The sequence below is a fragment of the Oncorhynchus kisutch genome, linkage group LG6 (assembly GCF_002021735.2).
Source record: "Oncorhynchus kisutch isolate 150728-3 linkage group LG6, Okis_V2, whole genome shotgun sequence".
Classification (NCBI taxonomy): Eukaryota; Metazoa; Chordata; class Actinopteri; order Salmoniformes; family Salmonidae; genus Oncorhynchus; species Oncorhynchus kisutch.
The window spans coordinates 44,809,621-44,836,816 of NC_034179.2; the positions used below are offsets into that span (position 1 = coordinate 44,809,621).

The 27,196-nt window shown below is 42.3% G+C and overlaps 1 protein-coding gene across 1 annotated transcript in view; it reads right to left on the minus strand.

Annotated features, from left to right (window-relative positions):
• Positions 1-15,130: 15,130 nt before the first annotated feature.
• Positions 15,131-27,196, minus strand: part of LOC109892889 (exocyst complex component 3) — a 41,336-nt gene continuing 29,270 nt past the window's right edge. Inside the window, exons 12-13 of the mRNA XM_020485756.2 lie at positions 19,113-19,234; positions 15,131-16,857 (exon numbers count right to left, since the gene is read on the minus strand). Coding sequence (XP_020341345.1) covers positions 16,539-16,857; positions 19,113-19,234 — 441 coding nt within the window. The 3' untranslated portion in view covers positions 15,131-16,538. The remainder of the gene's footprint in view (positions 16,858-19,112; positions 19,235-27,196) is intronic.

The following is a 27,196-nucleotide window of genomic DNA, read 5'->3' on the forward strand; positions in this document are numbered from 1 at the left end:
CAGAATTTGAGAGAAATAAGCTTTTTGTGCGCATGGAAAATGTCTTGAATCTATCAGCTCATGAAACATGGGACCAACACTTTACATCATGCGTTTTTATTTTTGTTCATCATGTGAAGTTCATCATGATTTATTTTATCTGTAGCCTAATAAACCACATGCTTTCCTGATGAGTTGAAGTGGGAGGACCTAGTTTACCTAGATGTGATTCTGATTATATCAATACTTGTGCATAAAAGCATTTCCACCAGCATTTCTCGCATAATGTGAATTTTCTCACAAATGATGAGTTCCAACCAAACTGACTTGTTGCAGATAAAAATCAGTGAGCGATGACACAGTGCACACAACATTTTTTTTGCTTATGTTTTTATGTACCAAATAGAGATCTTAAGTTCAATGTGTTTCCATCACATTTTCAACTCTACCGATAGTTTTGTAACAAAAACGGTTGCATTAAATAGCAAATGTGCCTACTATGGTCTTGGCAGATGTGCTCTAGCCAACAGTTTGCAGATACAGTGCGGGTAGGCTGTGTGGATAGGCTAGTCTACATGAGGAGCTTTGTATTTGTCAAACAGCATTCCAGCATTGATCATCATGTCACCAGAATTAGACCCTCAATATTTATTGGAAAGGAGCATCAAGATCAATGCGCTTTCACCACCCTGTGAATTTTAGCGTAATTTATTTCATCTGTAGCCAAAAAACTGCATGGTTTCAGTAGTCGTAGTGGGACTCCAAGTTTACTTCGATATGGTGGTTGTTATATCACTATTTCTGCATAAAGGCGTTTCCACCACCATTTATCGCATAATACTGTACATTTTACCGACACAAAAACATCCTACCATGTCGAACGAACTAATTATCTGTCGGCATTTATAAAACTGTACCGAAACTTCCTGTTTCAATCACAACTGACTTGATTTTTTAAAATGAGGTATGACTCACGTAAAAACTGTGAATGGAAATGTGGTTAGTGTAATTTAATATTTATGTTGAACATACAAAATTACCATAATTGACATCAGTCCTCATTTAAGTATGCTTACCTACATATAAAAGCCAGGGAGCAGACCTAAAGGCATTTTTTGTAATATCATTGAAATGAGTCAAATTGCTATGCAAATCTCCCGTCTAATATTTGCATTGCTGGTATGACTGTTTTGACTTCACAACCGCCTGTTAGAGCTCTGTTATTTCCAAAATAAACATCAGGTAACATTTTTCAAGAATTTGAATTTGGTGACAGCAGCCAGGTAAACTGAACCAAAGCATGGATTGCTGTCTCTCCGTGTCCAAAGACTGCTTACAGGGTAAGGACACAAATATGTAATTGTGTAATTTGGGTGAACTATCCCTTTAAGTTTGTCCAATTGAGAGACAATCTTTTTCTCAAAAGAGACATGGAAAAGGGATGACATTTACAGTGTTAAGGTTTGGACAGTCTGATGACCTAAAGGAATAGTTCAACTTTCTTACTCATCATTATTCATGATACATAAAGTGCATTCATTTCTAAACGGTATAACAGATATGAATGAAAATACCCTCAAATAAAAGGTGGCATTCTGTATTGTAACCTCATATAAAACATTTGATCTCAAATCCAAAATATTGGTGTTTAGAGCCAAATTAAACGTTTTAGCTTCATTGTCCAAATTAATACGTAGTGGAGTGTATCTCTCCTACCTCTCCTGTCACTGCCATGTCTGGTCAATAAAATATAGAAATATTCAGAGTTAAACACAACAACAAAAAATATAGACCGTGATGGACCCCAACATAGTATTTTGGGCATATAAATAATATCATTGTGCAATAGATTGTATTTCTATAAATTCGAGCTCCTGTTTGCAATATGAAAACGAGGTGAGGTGATCTGTCCTGTGTGTGTGATCTGTCCTGTGTAGACAGTACTCCTGTATCGCAACCAGATCTCTAAGGACAGGGGATGTGGTCGCATAAATAAAGAAAGCTGCATACGCACGCAGGATGAATAAGGCATCCCTCTGTGTTTTTCTCACTATTATTCAAATGTCCAAACAGTTTACTCAAAGGAAAACAAATATCCCAGACACTTTGGATGTTTACAGTGTCAGTGACATCATGCAACTCAGGCCCAACAAAATATTTATAGGGACATACTTTGGCCATTTCAGTCTTGTGTTTCGTGGCATTGTATTCTTATTTTTGAAATATGGGCGATCTCTCTCACTTTGTCAGAATTATGAATTGCCCTCAAGCCAGAATTAATCTTGTGTAGAAAAATGTAAACACAATTAACGAAGTAAAGAAATGAATGAATAACTTATTATTAAACCCTGAGCTTATTTTTGATAGGGTTGTTTATAGTTCTCCTTATCTTTCTGTACGTTCTCATATTGAGTTTGATCCGTTTTCACAATGAATATGTATTTTTGTGCATGACATGACACATTTTAAAAACACAAGCATGGAACCTTAAATTAGACTTTGTGGCTTACATGATTTCGTCTTAGAGAGAACACTTGTGGAAGACGTCTAAGTCAGATTAGATTTTATCAAGGTTATTTTACGATGCCCTCTGAACAAAAGTGTACATCTGCTTCTCATGTTCTGGTCAAGGGTAATAATTTAAGGTGGACATGGATACTGACACAAACAGGGTGGGTGATCCACCAGCCAGGAATCCAGAGAAAAATACGGAGGCCGCTGCATCCCAAATGGCACCCTATTCCACTTATAGTGCACTACTTTTGACCAGGGAGCCCAGAGGTCCTGGTCAAAAGTGGTGCACTGTATAGGGAATAGGGAGCCATTTGGGATGCACCCTGAGTCTTATTCTCAGTTCACAGGTTACGGAACCATATGTCTCCTACAGGGCTAAATAAAGAGTAACCTGATGGATACACTGTGATAACATAAATCAGGATATCCCATCGGGTTTGACGAAGTGCCCTATTGTTTTGATTCAAGTGGGTAGCCATCCTGACAGACGCAGAGCAGACGTATACAGTAGTGGAAGAGGACATGGGGTTCTATTGAGTCTTCCTCTGTCGGCCCGTGGCGTGTTATGGCGGGCTGCATTGTGATGTGTTGTTTATAGGAACGTTGTTGAGCAAACTGTAGGCAGCCGATGCCACAACCCTGCCCTGCTGGGTCGTCACCCACTAGGAGAGAAAGAGTGCCCACTGGGCACACACTGGCTGAATCAACATTGTTTCAACGTAATGTGATGTGGAATCAACGTGAATTTGAAAAACATAATCAACCAGTACTGTTTTCCTTCTCAATTCAACCAGCGTTGTAAACAATGTTGTTAACAGGATGAAAAATATGTTTTACGTTTCTATGTGGAATATTTGATGCAATTTCAATTTATACATAGTTCTGATGATTATGTTTAAATTAGATTGATGTAAGAACCAGTTAGTCAGGTTAAGTCAATGTATTTACGGGGATGTTTTACCCTAATTTCAATGTTGACATTGCTAGTTGAAAATAGTACTGGTTGATTACTTTTTTCAAATCCAATGTATTTTCCAAGTTGATTCCACATCATAATAGTTTGAAACAATGTTGATTCAACCAGTATGTGCCCACGTGGGTGGACACAACTCAACCTTGAGGCACACTCAGGCCAGAACCTTGTATTGCTGTGCTCCAGTCTGGGCCAACCCCTTCTCTCCCTCCCTCCTCAACACAGCCAGTCAAATCCTGAGCAAACAACAACAAAAAAATGTAGGAACCAAACCATGAAAATGTGTATTCATTGAGCGGAAAAAGAGAGGGGGAGGCGGTTGAGGCTTTGTTCCGAAAACAAACAGTGGATTGTTGGTGATTAAGTCAGATGTGTTTTCCAGTGCTGGCCAGTATTAATTAGGAGGAAGCTGGGTGGTTCTTCCCAGGGACTTCATTGTGATGTTCTGTTGCTGTTGCGCCATTAAAGGACCTGATCAGTGGGAACCTCCATGTACATGAGCTCATTTGGTTCCTGCCCCTACCTGCCTCTGCCAAAAAGGTTGGTCCTTGCCTGGAATACACACCGGTGGCATCCGTGTCCGTAGTGTTCTAGGTATATGAAAGGATTTCTGATGATGCCGTTAGATATCCATATACATTTGAGTCAGCCAGCCAAGCTCAACATTCAAAGCAATGCCAAACTTAAATTGACTTACTTCCTGTCCTTTACAAGACTTGCCTAAATGGACAAAACATTGTGCTTTTCTAGGTCAAATAGCCTAGTCTCACAGTGTTCTGTACACTTTGGATGTTTCAACAGGGTTAGCATTGGAGCTAACATGGCTACAGCTAAAGGGTTAGCTCCAATCAACCGGTGGTGTAAAGTACTTAAGTAAAAATACTTGAAAGTACTACTGAAGGTGGATTTTTTTTGGTACCTGTACTTTACTTTATTTATATTTTTGACAACTTTTACTTTCACTTCGCTACATTCCTATAGAAATAATGTACTTTTTACTCCTTATATTTTCCCTGACACCAAAAAGTAGTCATTACATTTGGAAAGCTTAGCAGGGCAGGAAAATTGTCTAATTCACGCACTTATCAAGAGAACATCCCTAGTCATCCCTACTGCCTCTGTAACCGATGTGAAATGGCTAGCTAGTTAGCGGTGGTGCGCACTAATAGCGGTTCAATCGGTGACGTCACTTGCTCTGAGACCTTGAAGTAGTGGTTCCCCTTGCTCTGCAAGGACCGTGGCTTTTGTGGAGCGATGGGTAACGATGCTTCGTGGGTGACTGTTGTCTGTGTGCAGAGGGTCCCTGGTTCGAGCCCGGATATGGGCGAGGGGACGGTCTGAAGTTATACTGTTACATTGATGCTGTTGACCCGGATCACTGGTTGCCGCGGCTTTTGTGGAGCGATGGGTAACGATGCTTCTTGAGTGACTGGTTGATGTGTGCAGAGGGTCCCTGGTTTGAGCCCAGGTTGGGGCGAGGAGAGGGACGGAAGCTATTCTGTTACATTGATGCTGTTGACCCGGATCACTGGTTGCTGTGGAAAAGGAGGAGGTCAAAAAGGAGGTGAGTGTAACCGATGTGAAATGGCTAGCTAGTTAGCGGTGGTGCGCGCTAATAGCATTTCAATCGGTGATGTCACTTGCTCTGAGACCTTGAAGCCTTTGTTCGAGCAATGGGTAACGATGCTTCGAGGGTGACTGTTGATGTGTGCAGAGGGTTCCTGGTTCAAGCCCAGCTTGGGGCGAGGAGAGGGACGGACTAAAGTTATACTGTTACACTGATCTTGCAGACTCACTAAACACACATGCTTTGTTTGTAAATTATGTATGAGCACAACTGATGTCCATGGCTATCCGTAAATATAAAAAACAAGAACATCTGGTTTGCTTAATATAAGGAATGAAAAATGATTTATACTTTTACTTTTGATACTTAAGTACATTTAAACCAAATACTTTTAGACTTTTACTCAAGTAGTATTTTACTGGGTGACTTTCAGTTTTACTTGAGTCATTTTCTTTTGAGGTATCTTTACACTTACTCAAGTATGAAAATTGTGTACTTTCTCCACCACTGCAATCAATTTTTATATTGACTGGCTAAGGTTAAGCTTTGATCAAAGCTTAAAATTGTTTTATTGTGAGTGAAAGTCGCACCTATTATTTATCTTAGGTCAATATATGAGGACATTTCTTGATCTAAACTTACCCTCGCAGTGATGCTGCAAGTACAAGCTAAGTATTAGTAACTTGTTTTGATTATTTTCTGAGTCCTGTCTGTTTCAAATGTTTAGGTTACTTTGCACACTTTGTTTGTGCGTTTACAAGAGGAAATGTCAACCATAGTGTTTACGTAGCATAGTGACAGGAGGCAAGATGCAATAACCATTGGCAGGAAGAAACTGTGAAAGTTAGGCAAAAATTATATCGTAGTACAATTTAAGTTTTTCTACCAAGTATTTCTCCCAACTTGTTTAGGCCTGTATTACAGATATATTCCACGTTATGGCCGACTCATCTCAGAATCGGCTTCCTATCGCATCACTTGCCTGGGGAGACTATAGTATGTAGCAAACCTGATACACAAACATAGAGAGTACCTCGAAACTGTTAAAGGGGGAGAGAGAGAGGAAAAGAGAAGAGGGAGGATTAGGAAAGGATTGATGACAACCCCAGTCAGAGGAAGAACGAGGAGAGACATTACAGACAAAGTGAGCTGACAGGGGAGATAAGAATGCTGTGGACGGAAACTTTCATGTCTGGTATTCTAACCATGGGGAATGAAGTCTGTAGACTAACCTTTCCTCTTTGTTTCAGATGACAGAGCAGCCTGGTACCAGGGACAGTCGACCATGCTGTCAACTTTGGTTGTCTGACAACTGAAGACTCCCTAACTCTATTGTTCACCCATAGGGTTGCAAAATTTGAGTACCTTTCCCAAAATCCCAACCTTTTTCAGAATGACATGTTGGAGGATTCCTGCTTATTCCCTCTTGATTCCAGGAAACTTCCAGACAGGACTTTGGGAAGTTAACAGAATTTTGCAAATCTACCCTGGTAGTTCAGTGGCCTTGTGTTTAGTATACACCCTGAGATTGGAAGGTTGGGAATCCAATCACCGTCATACCAATGATGCATCTCCGCTTGGCAGAGTAGAAACAGTGCCTTACAAAAGTATTCATCCCCCTTGGCGTTTTTCCTATTTTGTTGCATTACAACCTGTAATTTAAATAGATTTTTATTTGATTTTAATGTAATGGAGATACACAAAATACTGAAATGAAAAAAAATACTTGTTTTAAAAAATTCCAAAAAAGAAGAAAAATTAAAAGTGATGCGTGCATATGTATTCACCCCTGCGCTATGAAGCCCCTAAATAAGATATGGTGCAACCAATTACCTTCAGAAGTCACATAATTAGTTAAATAAATGATCTGTCACATGATCTCAGTATATATTCTCCTGTTCTGAAAGGCCCCAGAGTCTGCAACACACTAAGCAAGGGGCACCATCGACCAAACGACATCATGAAGACCAAGGAGCTCTCCAAACAGGTCAGGGACAAAGTGGGGGAGAAGTACAGATCAGAGTTGGGTTATAAAAAAATATCAGAAACGTTGAACATCCCACAGAGCACCAATAAATCCATTATTAAAAAATGGAAAGAATATGGCACCACAACAAACCTGCCAAGATAGTGCCGCCCACCACAACTCACAGACCAGGCAAGGAGGGCATTAATCAGAGAGACAACAAAGACACCAAAGATAAGGAGAAGGGAGCTGTGAAGCTCCACAGCAAAGATTGGGGTATCTGTCCATAGCACCACTTTAAGCTGCACACTCCACAGAGCTGGGCTTTAGGGAAGAGTAGCCAGAAAAAAGCCATTGCTTAAAGAAAAGAATAGGCAATCACGTTTGGTGTTCGACCAAAAGTCATGTGGGAGACTCCCCAAACATATTGGAAGAAGGTACTCTGGTCAGATGAGACTAAAATTGAGCTTTTTGGCCATCAAGGAAAATGCTATGTCTGGAGAAAACTCAACTCTTCACATCACCCCGAGATTACCATCCATGTTTTTCATCGACAGGGACTGGGAGACTGGTCAGAATTGAAGGAATGATGGATTGCTCTAAATACAGGGAAATTCTGGAGGGAAACCTGTTTCAGTCTTCCAGAGTTTTGAGACTAGGACAGAGGTTCCCCTTCCAGCAGGACAATGACCCTAAGAATACTGCAAAAGCAACACTCGAGTGGTTTAAGGGGAAACATTTAAATGTCTTGGAATGGCCTAGTCAAAACCGAGACCTCAATCCAATTGAGAATCTGTGGATAGTTATGCACGCTCAAGTTTTCTGTTATTTTGTCTTATTTGTTTGTTTCACAGTAAAAAAATATTTGCATCTTCAAAGTGGTAGGCATGTTGTGTAAATCAAATGATACAAACCACCAAAAATGTATTTTAATTCCAGGCTTTAAGGCAACAAAATAGGAATATGGGTGAATATTTCGCAAGCCACTGTACACTATACAGTGCCTTCGGAAAGTATTCAGACCCCTTGATTCAGACCCCCTTCCACATTTTGTTACATTACAGCCTTATTCTAAAATGTATTTCTTTCTTCATCAATAGTGACAAAGCAAAAACAGGTTTTTAGACATTTTTGCTAATTAATTAAACACAAATAACTGAAATATCACATTTAGATAAGTATTCAGACCCTTTACTCAGTACTTTGTTGAAGCACTTTTGCCAACGATTACAGCATCAAGTCTTCTTGGGTATGACTCTACGAGCTTGGCACAGCTGTATTTGGGGAGTTTCTCCCAATCTTCTCTGCAGATCCTCTCAAGCTTTGTCAGGATGGATGGGGAGCGTTGCTGCACAGCTATTTTCAGGTCTTTCCAGAGATGTTTTATCAGGTTCAAGTCCGGCCTTTGGCTGGGCCACTCAAGAACATTGAGGGACTTGTCCCGAAGCCATTCCTGCGTTGTCTTGATTGTGTGCTTAGTGTCGTTGTCCTGTTGGAAAGTGAACTTTCAACCCAGTCTGAGGTCCTGAGCTCTCTGGAACAGGTTTTCATCAAGGATCTCTCTGTACTTTGCTCCATTCATCTTTCCCTCGATTCTGACTAGTCTCCCATTCCCTGCTGCTGATAAACACCCCCACAGCATGATGCTGACACCAACATGCTTCACTGTAGGGATGGTGCCAGGTTTCCTCCAACTGTGGTGCTTGGCATTCAGGCCAACGAGTTCAATCTTGGTTTCATCAGACCAGAGGAACTTGTTTCTCATGGTCTGAGAATCTTTAGGTGCCTTTAGTCAAACTACAAGGAGCGTGTCAAGTGCCTTTTACTGGAGAGTGGCTTCCGTCTGGCCACTCTACCATAAAGGCATGATTGGTGGAGTGCTGCAGAGATGGCTGTCCTTCTGGAAGATCTCCCATCTGCACAAAGGAACTCTAGAGCTCAGTCAGAGTGATCATCGAGTTCTTGGTCACCTCCTTGACCAAGGCCCTTCTCCCCCAGTTTGGTCGGGCGGCCAGCCATAGGAAGAGTCTTTGAGCGGGTTGAGAGTTTCACGTTCCTTTGTGTCCACATAACCAATGAATGATCATGGTCCAAACACACTAAAACATTTGTGAATAGGGCACAACAACACCTTTCCCCCCCAGGAGACTGAAAGGATTTGGCATGGGTCCCCAGATCCTCAAAAAGTTAAACAACTGCACCATCGAGAGCATGACTGACTGGCTGCATCACTGCCTGGTATGGCAATTGCTTGGCATCTGACATAAGGCGCTACAGAGGGTAGTACGTACGGCCCAGTACATCACCGGGGCCAAGATTCCTGCCATCATGACCTATATACTAGGCGGTGTTAGAGGAAGGCCCAAAAATTGTCAAAGACTCCAGTCACCCAAGTTATAGACTTTCTCTCTGCTACCGCCCGGCAAGAGGTACCGGAGTGCCAAGTTTAGGACCAAAAGGCTTCTTAAAACCTGTTTGGGATAAGGGGCAGCATTTTCAGCATACTTCCTTTGACATGTTTCTACGAACTGTAATATGACTTTTCTTCTGAACTTTCGCCTGGACTTGCCCGCGTGTCGTGAGTTTTGATTTGTGAACTGAACGTGCTAATAAAAGGAGGTATTTGTACATAAATTATGGACTTTATCGAACAAATCAAACAATAATCAAATTCATTGTGGAACTGGGATTCCTGGGAGTGCATTTTGATGAAGATCATCAAAGGTAAGTGAATATTTATAATGCTATTTCTGACTTCTGTTGACTCCACAACATGGCGGATATCTGTATGACTTGTGTTGTTGTCTGAGCACTGTACTCAGATTATTGCATGGTTTGCATTTTCAGTAAAGTTTTTTTGAAATCTGACACAGCGGTTGCATTAAGGAGAAGTATATCTCTAATTGGGGCGGCAGGGTAGCCTAGTGGTTAGAGCGTTGGACTAGTAACCGGAAGGTTGCAAGTTTAAACCCCCGAGCTGACAAGGTACAAATCTGTCGTTCTGCCCCTGAACAGTTAACCCGCTGTTCCTAGGCCGCCATTGAAAATAAGAATTTGTTCTTAACTGACTTGCCTGGTTAAATAAAGGTCAAATTAAAATAAAAAAATAAAAAATCTGTGCACAACACTTGTATCTTATATTAAAGTTTATGATGACTATTTCTGTAAATTGATAATCTCTGCAAATTCACCGGATGTTTTCGAGGCACAACATAACTGAACAATAACGCGCCAATGTAAACTAAGATTTTTGGATATAAATATGAACTTTATCGAACAAACATACATGTATTGGTTAACATGAAGTCCTTTGAGTGCCATCTGATGAAGATCATCAAAGGTTAGTGATTAATTAGATCTCTATTTCTGCTTTTTGTGACTCCTCTCTTGGACTGGAAAATGGATGTACGTGTTTTTGTGACTAGGCTCTGACCTAACATAATCATATGTTGTGCTTTCGCTGTAAAGCCTTTTTGAAATTGGACACAATGGGTAGATGAACAAGAAGTTAAGCTTAATTTGGTGTATTGCAAGCTAGTGGAACCCCTAGCCATAAGAAGTTTAACAGCTTCTACCCCAAGTCATAAGACTGCTGAACAATTAACTTCTTATGGCTGCAGGGGTAGTATTGAGTAGCTTGGATGAAAAGGTGCCCATTGTAAACGACCAGCTCCTCAGTCTCAGTTGCTTATATATGAATATTATTATTAGTATTGGATAGAAAACACTCTAAAGTTTCCAAAACTGTCAAAATATTGTCTGTGAGTATAACAGAGCTGATATTGCAGGCGAAACCCTGAGTTAAAATCAAAACAGGAAGTGGCTACTATTTTGAAAACTCCATGTTCCATAGCCTCCCTTTGCTCTAGTTAAAGGGATATCAACCAGATTCCTTTTCCTATCGCTTGCTCAAGGTGTCAACAGTCTTCAGACATAGTTTCAGGCTTTTATTTTGAAAAATGAGCCAGAACGATAACATCGCGTCAAGTGGTCGCATGAATTTTGCTCGTGCAACAGAGTTGCCATTGCTTTTCCCTCTCCTACTGATAAAGACATTTGTAGTTGATATATTATCGATTATATATTTTAAAAACAACCTGAGGATTGATTATAAAAAACGTTTGACATGTTTCTGTGGACATTACGGAAACTATTTGGAATTTGTCTGAGTTGTTGTGACTGCTTTTTTTAAAATTACCCCTTTTTCAAGGTATCCAATTGTTAGTAGCTACTATCCCGCCACAGGAATCGCTGGTGCGCGATCAGACAAGGATATCCTTACCAGCCAAACCCTTCCTAACGACGCTAGGCCAATTGTGCGTCTCCCCACAGACCTCCCGGTCGCGGCCGGTTATGACAGAGCCTGGGCGCGAACCCAGTCTCTGGTGGCACAGCTGGCGCTACAGTATGGTGACCTTAACCACTGCGCCACCCGGGAGGCCTCCCATGGAGTTCTGAACATAACGCGTCAAACAAACTGAGGTATTTTGGATGTAAAAATTATCTTTATGGAACAAAAGGAATATTTGTTGTATGATTGGGAGTCTCGTTAGTGAAAACATCCGAAGATCATCTAAGGTAAACGATTAATTTGATTGCATTTCAGATTTTCGTGACCAGCTACTTGATGCTAAGTGTACTTAATGTTTTGTCGAGTGATCGATAAACTTACACAAACGCTTGGATTGCTTTCGCTGTAAAGCACATTTTCCAAATCTAACATGACAGGTGGATTAACAAAAGGCTAAGCTGTGTTTTCCTATATTGCACTTGTGATTTCATGAATATAAATATTTTTAGTAATATTCATTGAATGTAGCGCTATGCAATTCAGCGGTTGTTGATGACAATTATCCCGTTAATGGGATTGCAGCCATAACAAGTTAATCCCCCTGTATATAGCCTCGTTATTGTTATGTAATTGTTTTTTTTTTTATTGTTTTTTTTACTTTAGTTCATTTAGTAAATATTTTCTTAACTGTATTTCTTGAACTGCATTGTTGGTAAAGGGCTTTAAGTAAGCATTTCACGGTAAGATCTACACCTGTTGTACTCGGCACATGTGACAAATAACATTTGATTTGATTTGGTGGTTCCAAACTTCTTCCATTTAAGTATGATGGAGGCCAATGTGTTCTTGGTGACCTTCCATGATGCAGACATTTTTTGGGACCCTTCCCCAGATCTGTGCCTCGGCGCAATCCTGTCTCTGAGCTCTACGGACAGTTCCTTCAACCTCATAGCTTGGTTTATGCTCTGACATGCACTGTCAACTGTGGGACCTTATATAGACAGGTGTGTGTCTTTCCAAATCATCTCCAATAAATTGAATTTACCACAGGTGGACTCCAATCAAGTTGTAGAAACATCTCAAGGATGTTCAATGGAAACAGGATGCAACTCAATTTCAAGTCTCACAGCAAAGGGTCTGAATATTATGTAAATAAGCTATTTCTGTTTTTTATTTTTAATACATTTGCAAAAATGTCTCAACCTGTTTTAGCTTTGTCATTATTGGGTATTGTGTTTAGATTGCTGAAGATTTTTTTGTATTTTTTAAATCCATTTTAGAATAAGGCTGTAATGTAACAAAATGTGGAAAATGTCATGGATCTGAATAATTCCAAAGGTACTGTATATAGAACAGTATGAGGACACCCCTTCAAATGAGTGGATTTGGCTATTTCAGCCACACCCGTTGCTGACAGGTGTATAAATATGAGCATGCAGCCATGCAATCTCCATATAGAAACATTGTCAGTAGAAATGTCTTACTGAAGAGCTCAGTGACTTTCAACGTGGCACCATCATAGGATGCCACCTTTCTAACAGGTCAGTTCGTCAAATTTCTGCCCTGCTAGAGTTGCCCCAGTCAACTGAAAGTGCTGTTATTGTGAAATTGAAACCTATAGGAGAGACAACGTCTCAGCCGCAAAGTGGTAGGCCACACAAGCTTACAGAAGAGAACCGCCGAGTGCTGAAGCGCATAGCGCATAGAAATCGTTTATCCTCGGTTGCAGCCCTCACTACCAAGTTCCAAACTGCCTCTGGAAGCAACTTCAGCACAATAACTGTTCGTCGGGAGTTTCATGAAATGGCTTCCCATGGCCAAGCAGTCGTACACAAGCCTGCGATCACCATGCGCAATGCCAAGCATTGGCTAGAGTGGTGTAAAGCTCACTGCCATTGGACTCTGAAGCAGTGGAAACGCATTCTCTTGAGTGATGAATCACGTTTCACCATCTGGCAGTCCGACGGACGAATCTGGGTTTGGTGGATGCCAGAAGAACGCTACCTGCCCCAATGCATAGTGCTAACTGTAAGGTTTGGTGGAGGAGGAATAATGGTCTGAGGCTGTTATTCATGGTTTGGACTATCCCCTTAGTTCCAGTGAAGGGAAATCTTAACGCTACAGCATACAATGACATTCTAGACGATTCTGTGCTTCCAGCTTTGCGGCAACAGTTTGGGGAAGGCCCTTTCCTGTTTCAGCACAACAATGCCCCCATGCATAAAGCGAGGTCCATACAGAAATGGTTTTGTGTGGAAGAACTTGACTGGCATGCACAGAGCCCTGACCTCAATCCCATCGAACATCTTTGGGATGAATTGGAACGCCGACTGCGAGCCAGGCCTAATTGCCCAACATCATTGCCCGACCTCACTAATGCTCTTGTGGCTGAATGGAAGCAAGTCCCCACAGCAATGGTCCAACATCTAGTGGAAAGCCTTTCTCAGAACGGTGGAGGCTGTTATAGCAGCAAAGGGGGGACAAACTCCATATTCATGCCCATGATTATGGAATGAGATGTTCGATAAGCAGGTGTCCACATACTTTTGACCATGTAGTGTAGATTGGGGGTAGGGCCCTGTGATAGACTAGCATCCTGTCCAGAAACAGACTCCTGCTCCTACTGTATGCACCGTTCAGACTCGTGCAAGGCTTTTTTTACTTACCCTGGTTGGTCTGCTGCAACCCTCCAGGACCAGGCGTGCTGGTGCAGGTGAGTCATGAATACTCACAGTAGGTAAATGGGACACTGTGTGCTATTGGTCACCATTGAAAAACAAGGATGTTCAAGTGGTCAATGTGAACTATCTGCTCTGAGTATAGAATTTTCTGCCATGAGTTGTAATTTTCCCATGGAAAAGGGTAAGAAAGCTACACATAGACATATAGTGACATAGGCTTTTAGAGATACAGGCCAATTTAGGGAGTGTGTGAAGAGAATACACAGCACATAACCCATACTGAGGTTGTCTGACTTGTTTTGAACAGCCCATGAGTGTTTATAAAGCATGAAAAAGATCCAGCGTGGCTGAACCCACACCGACCAGCAAAAAGGAAGTTCCCTCCTAGTGCGTGGCGTAAACTTGGCTCCAATAAAAGCATCCGTTTGCCACCTCGGCGGTAGACAACACGTAGCCTTTGTTTACCACAAAACATCCCCTCGGACGAGTCTGGAGGTACGACCCTTCAGTTTCCCTTTGCAATCAAGCACCATATTGGAGCCACGGTGGAACCCAAATGGACATACAGTAGCTGCCATAACACATGGTGGAGTATTCTTGATACACACAGGAAACTGTTTAGTGTGAAAAACCCAGTACCGTTGCAGTTCTTGACACAAGCTTATGCGCCTGGCACCTACTAGGCACTTAAATATTTTGTCTTGCCAATATACCTTCTGAATGGCACACATACACAATCCATGTCTCAATTGTCTCAAGGCTTAAAAATCCTTCTTTAACCTGTCTCCTCCCCTTCAGCTACACCAATTGAAGTGGATTTAACAAGTGACATCAATAAGGGATCACAGCTCTCAACTGGATTCACCTGGTCAGTCTGTCATGGAAAGAGTATGTGTCCTTAATGTTTTGTACAGTCAGTATATACCCTTCCTCATACACTATATCAGTTTGTCAGACTGCCCTTTGGTTTGTATTGTTCACCACTGCTGTTTTCAAGATGTTCAGCATTATTCCCTTGGGCAGGAAACCACCTTTTCTGTCATCAAACATATGCTTCTCAGCACATTACATTTTGTATTTTAAAGATTAGTTTGCTCCCAAACGTGACCAAATATACAGTATGTACTTCTATATATGCCCCTATCAAATGAGAAGTTAGTTCAATCCACCCAATCAATGGGGGTTTATTTACTCTTTGGCAACATAATAGATCATATTCATTCACAGTTGAGTGTTCAAAACATTTACAAACCATGTGTATATATATATATATATATATATATATATATATATATATATATATATATATACATATGTGTATCAAACAACAATACAAAGTTGGAGAAAGAGCAGAGAAAAGCTGTACAGTATCCAAGACAAGGTTAGGATTAGGTTAAATTACCCATAGAATAAAGAGATATTGAACAATATATATACCCATAGGTCATACATTGCATTGGAATCTACAAAGCATTCAACTGGACAATAATGAGTTGGAATATGATGACAACAGTTTGAATAGTTTTGGTAACACTTTACCTTAAAAGGTAAAACTTTACATTAAGGTGTACTTAAAATTATTCTTAAGTTCAGAGTTCTCTGATACAGAGGGGTTGGGTTAAATGTGGAAGACACATTTACGGTGGAATCCATTCAGGTGTGTTCAGGTAGGTACCCCCTTTGTTAGTTATAAAAGTTAAACAGTTATAACACATTAGTTAGCTCTAAGTTATCGTTAAATGAATAATTAACAGTTTATTAACTACTTATTTATGTATAAAAGTATACCTTAATACAGTATTTCTCCATCCTGGTCCTGGGGACCTAAAGGGGTGAACATGTCTGTTTTCGCCCCAACACTAACACACCTGATTCACATCGAAAAGCTTGATGATGAGTTGATTCGTTGAATCAAGTGCTAGGGCAAGAACAAAAATGTACACCCTTTTCTGTCCCCAGGACCATCATTAAGAAACACTGCCTTAATGTAAAGTGTTACCCAATAAGGTTTACAAAACCATTGAAGTGATACATTCATAGATGATACGAAATCTGTGTTTCAAGTATGCCATAAAATCAATCCAAGCAATGCAACTGTGTACTGGTTCTCATTCCAAACATGAAGAAATGTCTGAGCTCGAGGTGCAGTAGATGAGCTTGTATGTGCTGTACCTGAGGTCAAGTCATTTTTTATCACATTCCTTTGAAATGTCTGTAAATGAGTGATAAGTCAATTTACAGATGAATTAAAAACGGCATTTGATAGTTTCACGTTTCTTTGGAGACTTGAATTTCTTTTTAGTAGTATGTTTCACAGTATTCGGCCCCACAGTAGTAGTCGCAGCACAGTAGTCGCAGCACATAATATGACAGATATTAGGATTGAGTGCTCGTCAAATTGTTGTCAACAAACCTCTACCTATGTTATTTACAGCAGAAAGCCAAACAATTACATTACGCACCATCAGTATTAGTTAGTCATACAAATGAACACATTGATACAGAATTATGAGTGTTACGGGTGAGCCTCTGTTCTACCAATGTGCTCCATATAATTTTCCTTGAAGTCAATCATCATCCATATCCTTCTCCTCGGTCAGGCGTTCCAGTGGCAGCGTGGTTCTGTTCCTGGGGGTTTTCTTGCGGTGTCGTCGAGGCCGGGCCTCTGAGAACCAGTTGGCGAGGGTCATGGCGACGCGGATGAAGCCCAGGTTGATGCAGTGCACCTCGGAGGTGACAGGGATGTCTGAGAAGAGGGCGTGATCCCGGCATAGCAGGGCAGAGCTGCCACTGCTCTCGAAGTCTCGGACTATGTTCAGGATCTCCTCACGCTCCGCTTGACGCATCATGCCTCGCACGTTCAGCAGGGTGGAGACGTGCTTCTTCCTGCAGGGATGATGGAGGGAGAGAAGGGGAGGAAAGGGAGGGAGATAGAGACTGGAGTTAGTGCGTTTCAGTGGTTTTGATGCTGATTCATGATTCAATTATGCAGAGCAAAGGGCCATAACTTATTATGTTCAGTTGATCTATTGAAAAAAGAATTATGTGTATTTCATGTCAATTAGACATGATTCAACAAAGATGTGGCAAAACCTTAATTGTTTTACATTTCTTCACCCGGTACATCTACCAGACCTTCCAAGTCAATTGAATTTAAAGTGTGTTGCGATTTTAAATTCACTTTAACTTAGGTTTGATTTGCTGATTGTTTCAATATGAACAAGAGGAAGGGTTTGTTCACAAAGCAATCAAGGGTGGGGTGAAACTGACTGAGCCTGTAAACAAAGGTGTTAAACAGTGGTTGGTGGGGGGGGGGGCATATGGGACCATATGGGGGAGTCCCAGTGGTGGACTGCAGACTTTGATCTCTGAAAATACCAACGGCGAGTTGCGAGCAAGAAAACAAAAGGCACTCCTTGTGCCTGAATGAGTTAACATCGTATCGACCTGCTTTAGCTCCATCCTTTGATTCCAGAGAGTGGCACCAGACTGTCTCCCGTGGGGTGGCAGGAAAAGGAAATACTCCGCAGCAGCTTCCTGTCTGCCGGGCCACGGGTCATGCGTCACATATTGGGTACGCTGCCAGCTAGCAGTCCAGTGGCTCACCCCATGAAACACACAAACAACGAGGGGCCAGGGACAGTACCTTATGGGGCTAACCATCCTCTGCCACTCAAAACAACCCCTCGGTCCTCTCCAAGAATAGCAGGGTTAATATAAGTATGTTTCCGTGCTTCTTTTCCTTGTGTTGACCAATTGTGTCAAGAGAAAGTCTACAATGAGTGCACAAAACTTTAGGAATACCTGCTCTTTCCATGACATAGACTGACCAGGTGTGATCCCTTATTGATGTCACTTGTTAAATCCACTTCAATCAGTGTAGATAAAGGGGAGGAGACAAGGTAAAGTATCATTTTAAAGCCTTGAGACAATTGAGACATAGATTGTGTGCCATTCAGAGGGTGAATTGGCAAGAGAAAAGATTTAAGTGTCTTTGAACGGGGTATGGTAGTATGCCAGGTGCATCGGTTTGAGTGTGTCAACAACTATGACACTGCTGCGTTTTTCACGCTCAACAGTTTCCCGTGTGTATTAAAAATGGTCCACGAAGGTGAACGGAAAGGCTCTGGAGCAACGAACCGCCCTTGCTGCCTCTGCCTGGCCGGTTCCCCTCTTTCCACTGGGATTCTCTGCCTCTAACCCTATTACAGGGGCTGAGTCACTGGCTTACTAGGGCTCTTTCATACCGTCCCTAGGAGGGGTGCGTCACTTGAGTGAGTTGAGTCACTGATGTGATCTTCCTGTCTGGGTTGGCGCCCCCCCTTGGGTTGTGCCGTGGAGGAGATCTTTGTGGGCTATATTCGGCCTTGTCTCAGGATGGTAAGTTGGTGGTTAAAGATATCCCTCTAGTGGTGTGGGGGCTGTGCTTTGGCAAAGTGGGTGGGGTCATATCCTTCCTGTTTGGCCCTGTCCGGGGGTGTCATCGGATGGGGCCACAGTGTCTCCTGACCCCTCCTGTCTCAGCCTCCAGTATTTATGCTGCAGTAGTTTGTGTTGAGGGGCCAGGGTCAGTTTGTTATAAAATCAAATCAAATCAAATTTATTTATATAGCCCTTCGTACATCAGCTGATATCTCAAAGTGCTGTACAGAAACCCAGCCTAAAACCCCAAACAGCAAGCAATGCAGGTGTAGAAGCACGGTGGCTAGGAAAAACTCCCTAGAAAGGCCAAAACCTAGGAAGAAACCTAGAGAGGAACCAGGCTATGTGGGGTGGCCAGTCCTCATCTGACTGTGCCGGGTGGAGATTATAACAGAACATGGCCATGTGGAACGCTTTCAACACCTTGTAGAGTCCATGCCCCAATAAATTTAATCTGTTCCGAGGGGAAAAGATGGTGCAATTCAATAGTAGGAAGGTGTTCCTAATATTTATACACTCAGTGTATATGTGGACTTAAATTGTGCTACCTTTGTCCACATGCCAAAAACAGCACTTATGAAACTGCACTGTGGAATGTAGGTTCTGTGTACTGTGGCATTGCGTATATAGGAAATGGGGACACTTGGCAAATTAGTTCACTGTACAACGTTTCTAAACAGTGCTCTATACTGCATTCCCCAAATGATTGAAACCGTTACCGTATGTCTGGAAACTCCTTCACCAGAACAGCAACCTCCATCTGGATGGACGGAGTGTCCTCCAGTAGAATGATGTCAGCTAGATGAGCGAGGACACTGTCCAGCCAAGAGGATCCTGACTCCTGAGAGAAGAGATATAAGATAAGTCATCATAAAAATGTGTAACACGAATGACCACCCAGAGACATATAAAAGCATTTGAAAACGAATATGCATTCATCATTGTCCGTTTTTGTCCTTTAAAGGTTTAGCTAATTTCATTGTTCTGGATGAGTTGCGTACTGTAAGAACAAAGGTCAATCATCTCCGTTGTCCATCAGCCATCAACAGATTGAAAAACCATTGTCTCAATCCATGATTGTTGGGTAAAGAATCCACCAATTCCTTTTAATGTAGTGTTAAATATCACTAATATGTGAAAATAATGATTTTTGTGAGCAAATGTTTCATTTTGGCATTAAAATAAGATTGGTAGCAACATGGAAAATCATTGTGGAAACCTGTTGCAGCTCAAGTCAACTACAAAATCCACTAATCAATTCTCTATCTATGGGCTGACTGGCTAGCTAGCTAGGTAGCTAGCTAACGTTAGCAAATGTAGCTACACACAATAATACCAAAGACAATATTAGCATGTAACATAACATGTAGCTAGTTAGCTGTAAAATCGCCTAAACAAACTGCACTATCAATTTAGGAGTCTACAATCTTTGGCGAACACCAAACGGGATTGCTTATTTTTTTCTTTAAGCAATGGCTTTTTTTCTGGCCACTCTTCTATGTTCAACCTGCAGATGATTGTGCCTCATAATGGAGTCTAACAGGCTGACCACAAAATAACATTTGAAATCTATGTTATTAAAATTATTAAATTATTGCACCCACACTGCTCGCGTGCACCAACGAGCATCTGCGTTGCCACGGGCTAAAATATAAATCAGTTCTATATCTGATGCAGATCACACTGCAAGTCCTGCCTCTCCTATCTCCTCATTGGTTCATAGAAGCAGATACCCACGTGCCATCTCCTCATCGGTTATACCCACATGGGTGTCTGAAAGACGAACAAGGTCAGTGGCGGTAATGCACCTAATTTATGAAAGTTGCCAATCGCAATATAAAGTCAGGAGAAGAAAAAGCCTGGAAGGAAGAGAGAAGACTAGAAACGATTCGGTTGACCGTTTTATGTGTGGATTAATTGTTGCAGTAGAGGACCATGTGCATTTCAGATTAGCAACAGCAAGCTAGCTAAATAGGACAAATTAGCTAGCAAGTGCAAGCTAACTAGCTAAATTGCCATAAATGTTTAATCCTTTTCGACCTTTCCCCAAAGTAATATAAATGGTTCAGAGTTTGTTTTGATATTTTAACCTGCGTGTCGTGATCGCATTTGGTGTGTGGGGACAAAATACATTCATGCACGATGGCGCACACGCGCAGCCGATTTGGGTCCCGAGGAACATTTGCAATGGCAGATACACTTTTGATGAGATGGAAAATGTTGCCCATGGCACATAATTTTTTTTTTTTTTTTACCTTTATTTTACTAGGCAAGTTAAGAACAAATTCTTAAATTCTTATTTTCAATGACGGCCTAGGAACAGTGGGTTAACTGCCTCTTCAGGGGCAGAACGACAGATTTGTACCTTGTCAGCTCGGGGGTTTGAACTCGCAACCCTCCAGTTACTAGTCCAACGCTCTAACCACTAGGCTACCCTGCCGCCCAAGCAATGGTCCATGCAGTGCATTATGGGCGATTCAGAGTCAAGGAGCGGGAGTCTTTTGGGTGCTAGCTCAAAAACTCAACATTAGCACAAACTTAATCAACAAGTAGTACAACATTACAAATATTTTCTGATATGGCAAGATAATAAACTTGCTATCCGTAGGATCATATAGCTTTGGAATCGTGACACTACATACTTGAGGAAAATAGCCATGTTTCTCAACATATTTTTAAACACATACTTTGAGAAGGGATTGCATGACGATTAGCTTAGCAACCTCGTCACACAACAAATCAAATCAAATTGTATTTGTCACATGCGCCGTGTATCCCTTACCGTGAAATACTTACTTACAAGCCCTTAACCAACAATGCAGTTCAAGAAATAGAGTTAAGAAAATATTTACTAAATAAACTAAAGTAAAAAATAAAAGGTAACACAATAAAATGACATAACAATAAAAAGGCTAGATACCTGTAACGAGTCAATGTGCCTGGGGTACAGATTAGTTGAGGTAGTTTGTACATGTAGGATGCCGAGCAGTTGCCATACCAGGCGGTGATGCAACCGGTCAGGATGCTCTCAATGGCGTAGCTTTAGAACCTTTTGAGGATATAGGGACCCATGCCAAATCTTTTCAGTCTCCTGATGGGGAAAAGGTGTAACCATGCCCTCTTCACGACTGCCTTGGTGTGTTTGGACCATGATAGTTCGTTGGTGATGTGCACACCAAGGAACTTGAAACTCTCGACCCGCTCCACTACAGCCCCATCGATGTTAATGGGGGCCTGTTTGGCCCTCCTTTTCCTATAGTCCACGATCAGTTCCTTTGTCTTGCTCACATTGAGGGAGAGGTTGTTGACCTGGCACTACACTGCCAGGTCTCTGACCTCCTCCCTATAGTCTGTATCATCGTTGTCGCTGATCAGTGTTGTGTCGTCAGCAATCCTAATGATGGTGTTGGAGTCGTGCTTAGCTACGCAGTTGTGGGTGAACAGGGAGTACAGTAGGGGACTAAGAACGCACCCCTGAGGGGCCCCGGTGTTGAGGATCAGTGTGGCAGATGTGTTGTTGCCTACTCTTACCAACTGGGGGTGACCCAGTTGCAGAGGGAGGTGTTTAGTCCAAGGGTCCTTAGCTTAGTGATGAGCTTTATGGACACTATGATGTCCATAAAGCTGTTGTCAATGAAGAGCATTCTCACATAAGTGTTAATTTTGTCCAGGTGGGAAAGGGCAGTTTGGAGTGTGATTACATGACAACGTGAACATGATTGGTCAACAGTCTGCTGGGTGGGGCGTTATACGTTCCGTCATTCATTGTATTCCTTTCTCCTTTCTATAATATCGCTGGCAACGGCACCATGCAATGCACCCTGGACTAAAGAGGCAGACACATAGGAAATTTGGGCTAGACCCGCCTTTAAATGACACATTTCTCAAAGTAGGAATATCGCAAAAATATGATCAATGGATCATTCGCGAGAAGACATCCTCCAGAGTTATAACATCGGCCAGTATTGAAATCTGACATGTATGATAGATGGTTTTGCGATGTAAAAGTCGCGAAACCCAGGGAATCGATCAAACATCTCTCAGAGATGCACAAAAACAATATAATATTCAAAATGGATGAACCTAAAGGGTCCTCTTAAAGCTAGGGGGAAAATTTCTACTTCCTGCTACTCATGCCAAGAATATAAGTTATGCATATTATTCATAGATTTGGATAGAAAACACTCTGAAGTTTCTAAAACTGTTTGAATCATGTCTGTGAGTATAACAGAACTTATGTAGTAGGCAAAACCCAGAGGACTAACTGTTCGAAGAAAAAAAATTCTCCCCTCTTTCATAGGAACCTATTTTCAGTTCCTAACACTTCCACTGGATGTCGCCAGTCTTTGGAATTTGGTTGAGGTTATTCCTTTGTGCAATGAAGAAGTAGGCCAACTCGGAACTGGGGACACTTTTGTGAGTTGCGCAAGACGTGAAAAGCAGCGCTGGTTTGTTTTCTTTCCTGTATTGAATACAGATTGCCCCGTCTACATTTCGATTCATTATTAATGTTTAAAAATACCTAACGTTGTATTACAAAAGAAGTTTGAAATATTTTGGCAAAGTTTAGAGGCAACTTTTGAAATATTTTGTAGTGACGTTGCGTTTTTGTAAGCTGTTTTTTTCTGGATCAAACGCGCTTTATAAATTGACATTTTGGATATATATGGACGGAATTAATCGAACAAAAGGACCAATTGTGATGTTTATGGGACATATTGGAGTGCCAACAAAAGAAGCTTGTCAAAGGTAATGCATGTTTTATACACTGCTCAAAAAAATAAAGGGAACACTACAATAACACATCCTAGATCTGAATGAATGAAATATTCTTATGAAATACTTTTTTCTTTACATAGTTGAATGTGCTGACAACAAAATCACACAAAAATTATCAATGGAAATCTAATTTATCAACCCATGGAGGTCTGGATTTGGAGTCACACTCAAAATTAAAGTGGAAAACCACACTACAGGCTGATCCAACTTTGATGTAATGTCCTTAAAACAAGTCAAAATGAGGCTCAGTAGTGTGTGTGGCCTCCACGTGCCTGTATGACCTCCCTACAACGCCTGGGCATGCTCCTGATGAGATGGCGGATGGTCTCCTGAGGGATCTCCTCCCAGACCTGGACTAAAGCATCCGCCAACTCCTGGACAGTCTGTGGTGCAATGTGGCGTTGGTGGATGGAGCGAGACATGATGTCCCAGATGTGCTCAATTGGATTCAGGTCTGGGGAACGGGCGGGCCAGTCCATAGCATCAATGCCTTCCTCTTGCAGGAACTGCTGACACACTCCAGCCACATGAGGTCTAGCATTGTCTGCCATTAGGAGGACCACCAGCATATGGTCTCACAAGGGGTCTGAGAATCTCATCTCGGTACCTAATGGCAGTCAGGCTACCTCTGGCGAGCACATGGAGGCCCCCCCAAAGAAATGCCAGCCCACACCATGACTGACCCACCGCCAAACCGGTCATGCTGGAGGATGTTTCAGGCAGCAGAACGTTCTCCACGGCGTCTCCAGACTCTCACGTCTGTCACGTGCTCAGTGTGAACCTGCTTTCATCTGTGAAGAGCACTGGGCGCCAGTGGCGAATTTTCCAATCTTGGTGTTCTCTGGCAAATGCCAAACATTCTGCACGGTGCTGGGCTGTAAGCACAACCCCCACCTGTGGACATCGGGCCCTCATACCACCCTCATGAAGTCTGTTTCTGACCTTTGAGCAGACAAATGCACATTTGTGGCCTGTTGGAGGTCATTTTGCAGGGCTCTGGCAGTGCTCCTCCTTGCACAAAGGCGGAGGTAGCGGTCCTGCTGCTGGGTTGTTGCCCTCCTACGGCCTCCTCCACGTCTACTGATGTACTGGCTTGTCTCCTGGTAGCGCCTCCATGCTTTGGACACTACGCTGACAGACACAGCAAACCTTCTTGCCACAGCTCGCATTGATGTGCCATCCTGGATGAGCTGCACTACCTGAGCCACTTGTGTGGGTTGTAGACTCCGTCTCATGCTACCACTAGAGTGAAAGCACCGCCAGGATTCAAAAGTGACCAAAACATCAGCCAGGAAGCATAGGAACTGAGAAGTGGTCTGTGGTCCCCACCTGCAGAACCACTCCTTTATTGGGGGTGTCTAGCTAATTGCCTATAATTTCCACCTGTTGTCTATTCCATTTGCACAACAGCATGTGAAATTTATTGTCAATCAGTGTTGCTTCCTAAGTGGACAGTTTGATTTCACAGAAGTGTGATTGACTTGGAGTTACATTGTGTTGTTTAAGTGTTTCCTTTATTTTTTTGAGCAATGTATTTTATTTCAGCGTTTTATGTAGCGCCTGCAGAGTTGTAATATGCTAGCTCCTTTGTTCACTGGTGGTGCAGATGGTGAAGGCTATCATATAATAGCTTCTTATGCTTTCGCGGAAAAGCATTTTAAAAATCTGACATGTTGGCTGGATTCACAATGAGTGTAGCTTTAATTGAGTATCTTACATGTGTTATTTAATGAAAGTTTGAATTTTATAGCATTTTATTTGAATCTGGCGCTCTGCATTTCCCCTGGCAATTGGCCAGTTGAGACATTTGCGTCCTGCCTGTCCTTAAGAGGTTTTAAAGGCCCCATGCAGTCAAAATTTGTATTTCCTGTGTTTTATATATACTGAACAAAAATACAAATGTAACATGTAGTGTTGGTCCCATGTTTCATGAGCTGATATAAAAGATCCCAGAAATTTTCCATAGGCACAAAAATTATTTCTCTCAAATGTTGAGCACAAATGTTTTTACATCCCTGTTAGTGAGCATTTCTCCTTTGCCAAGATAATCCATCCACCTGACAGGTGTGACATATCAAGAAGCTGGTTAAACAGCATGATCATTACACAGGTGCACCTTGTGCTGGGGACTATAAAAGGCCACTCTAAAATCTGCACAATGCCACAGATGGAACGCTGACTGTAGGAATGTCCACCAGAGATGTTGCTAGAGAAATTCAATTCTCTACCACATCTGGCTTCTTCACCTGCAGGATTGTCTGAGACCAGCCACCCAGACAGCTGATGAAACTGATGAGTATTTATGTCTGTAATAAAGCCTTTTCGTGGGGAAAATTGTGGGGAAAATTGTCTGATTGGCTGGGCCTGGCTCTTCAGTGGGTGATTGCTGCGCCCCTGCCCTGTCGTGTGAAATCGACAGTTCAGGGCCTAATGTATTTATTTAAAATGACTGAGGCCAAATATTTTCAGTCTCCTGAGGGGGAATAGCTTTTGTCATGCCCTCTTCACAACTGTCTTGGTGTGCTTGGGCCATGTCAGTTTGCTGGTGATGTGGACGCCAAGGAACTTGAAGCTCCCAACCTGCTCCACTACAGCCCCGTTGATGAGAATGGGGGCGTGCTCGGACCTCATTTTCCTGTGGTCCTCAATCATCTCCTTTGTCTTGATCACGTTGAGGGAGAGGTTGTTGTCCTTGCACCACACGGTCAGGTCTCTGACCTCCTCCCTATAGGCTGTCTCATTATTGTTTGTGATCAGGCCTACCACTGTTGTGTCATCAGCAAACTTAATGATGGTGTTGGAGTCTTGCCTGGCCGTGCAGTCATGAGTGAACAGGGAGTACAGGAGGGGACTGAGCACACACCCCTGAGGGGCCCCGTGTTGAGGATCAGCGTGGCGAATGTGTTGTTACTGTCAGGAAATCCAGGATCCAGTTGAAGGAGGTGTTTCGTCCCAGGGTCCTTAGCTTAGTGATGAGCTTTGAGGGCACTATGGTGTTGAACTCTGAGCTATTGTCAATGAATAGCATTCTTACATAGGTGTTCCTTTTGTCCATGTGGGAAAGGGCAGTGTGGAGTGCAATAGAGATTGCATCATCTTTTGATCTGTTGGTGCGGTATGCATATTGGAGTGGGTCTAGGGTTTCTGGGATAATGGTGTTGATTTGAGCCATTACCAGCCTTTCAAAGCATTTCATGGCTAGAGATGTGAGTGCTACGGGTCGGTAGTCATTTAGGCAGGTTACCTTAGTGTTCTTAGGCTCAGGGACTATGGTGGTCTGCTTGAAACATGTTGGTATTACAGACTCAGACAGGGAGAGGTTGAAAATATCAGTGAAGACACATGCCAGTTGGCCAGCGTGTGCTCAGAGTACACGTCCTGGTAATCTGGCCCAGTGGCCTTGTAAATGTTGACCTGTTGAAAGGTCTTACTCACATTGGATGCGGAGAGCGTGATCACACAGACGTCCAGAACAGCTGATGCTCTCATGCATGTTTCAGTGTTACTTGCCTCAAAGTGAGCATAGAAGTTATTTAGCTCGTCTGGTAGGCTTGTGTCACTGGGCAGCTCTTGGCTGTGCTTCTCTTTGTAGTCTGTAATAGTTTGCAAGCCCTGCCATATAAGACGAGCGTCAGCGCCGGTGTAGTACGATTCGATCTTAGTCCTGTATTGAAGCTTTGCCTGTTTGATGGCTCATCGGAGGGCATAGCGGGATTTCTTATAAGCTTCCGGGTTAGAGTCCCGCTCCTTGAAAGCGGTACCTCTACCCTTTAGCTCAGTGCGAATGTTGCCTGTAATCCATGGCTTCTGGTTGGTGTATGTACGTACAGTTACTGCGGGGATGTTGTCCTTGATGCACTTATTGATAAAGCCAGTAACTGATGTGGTATACTCTTCAATGCCATCGGAAGAATCCCGGAACATATTCCAGTCTGTGCTAGCAAAACATTCCTGTAGTTTAGCATCTGCTTCATCTGATCACTTTTATATAGACCGTGTCACTAGTGCTTCGTGCTTTAATTTT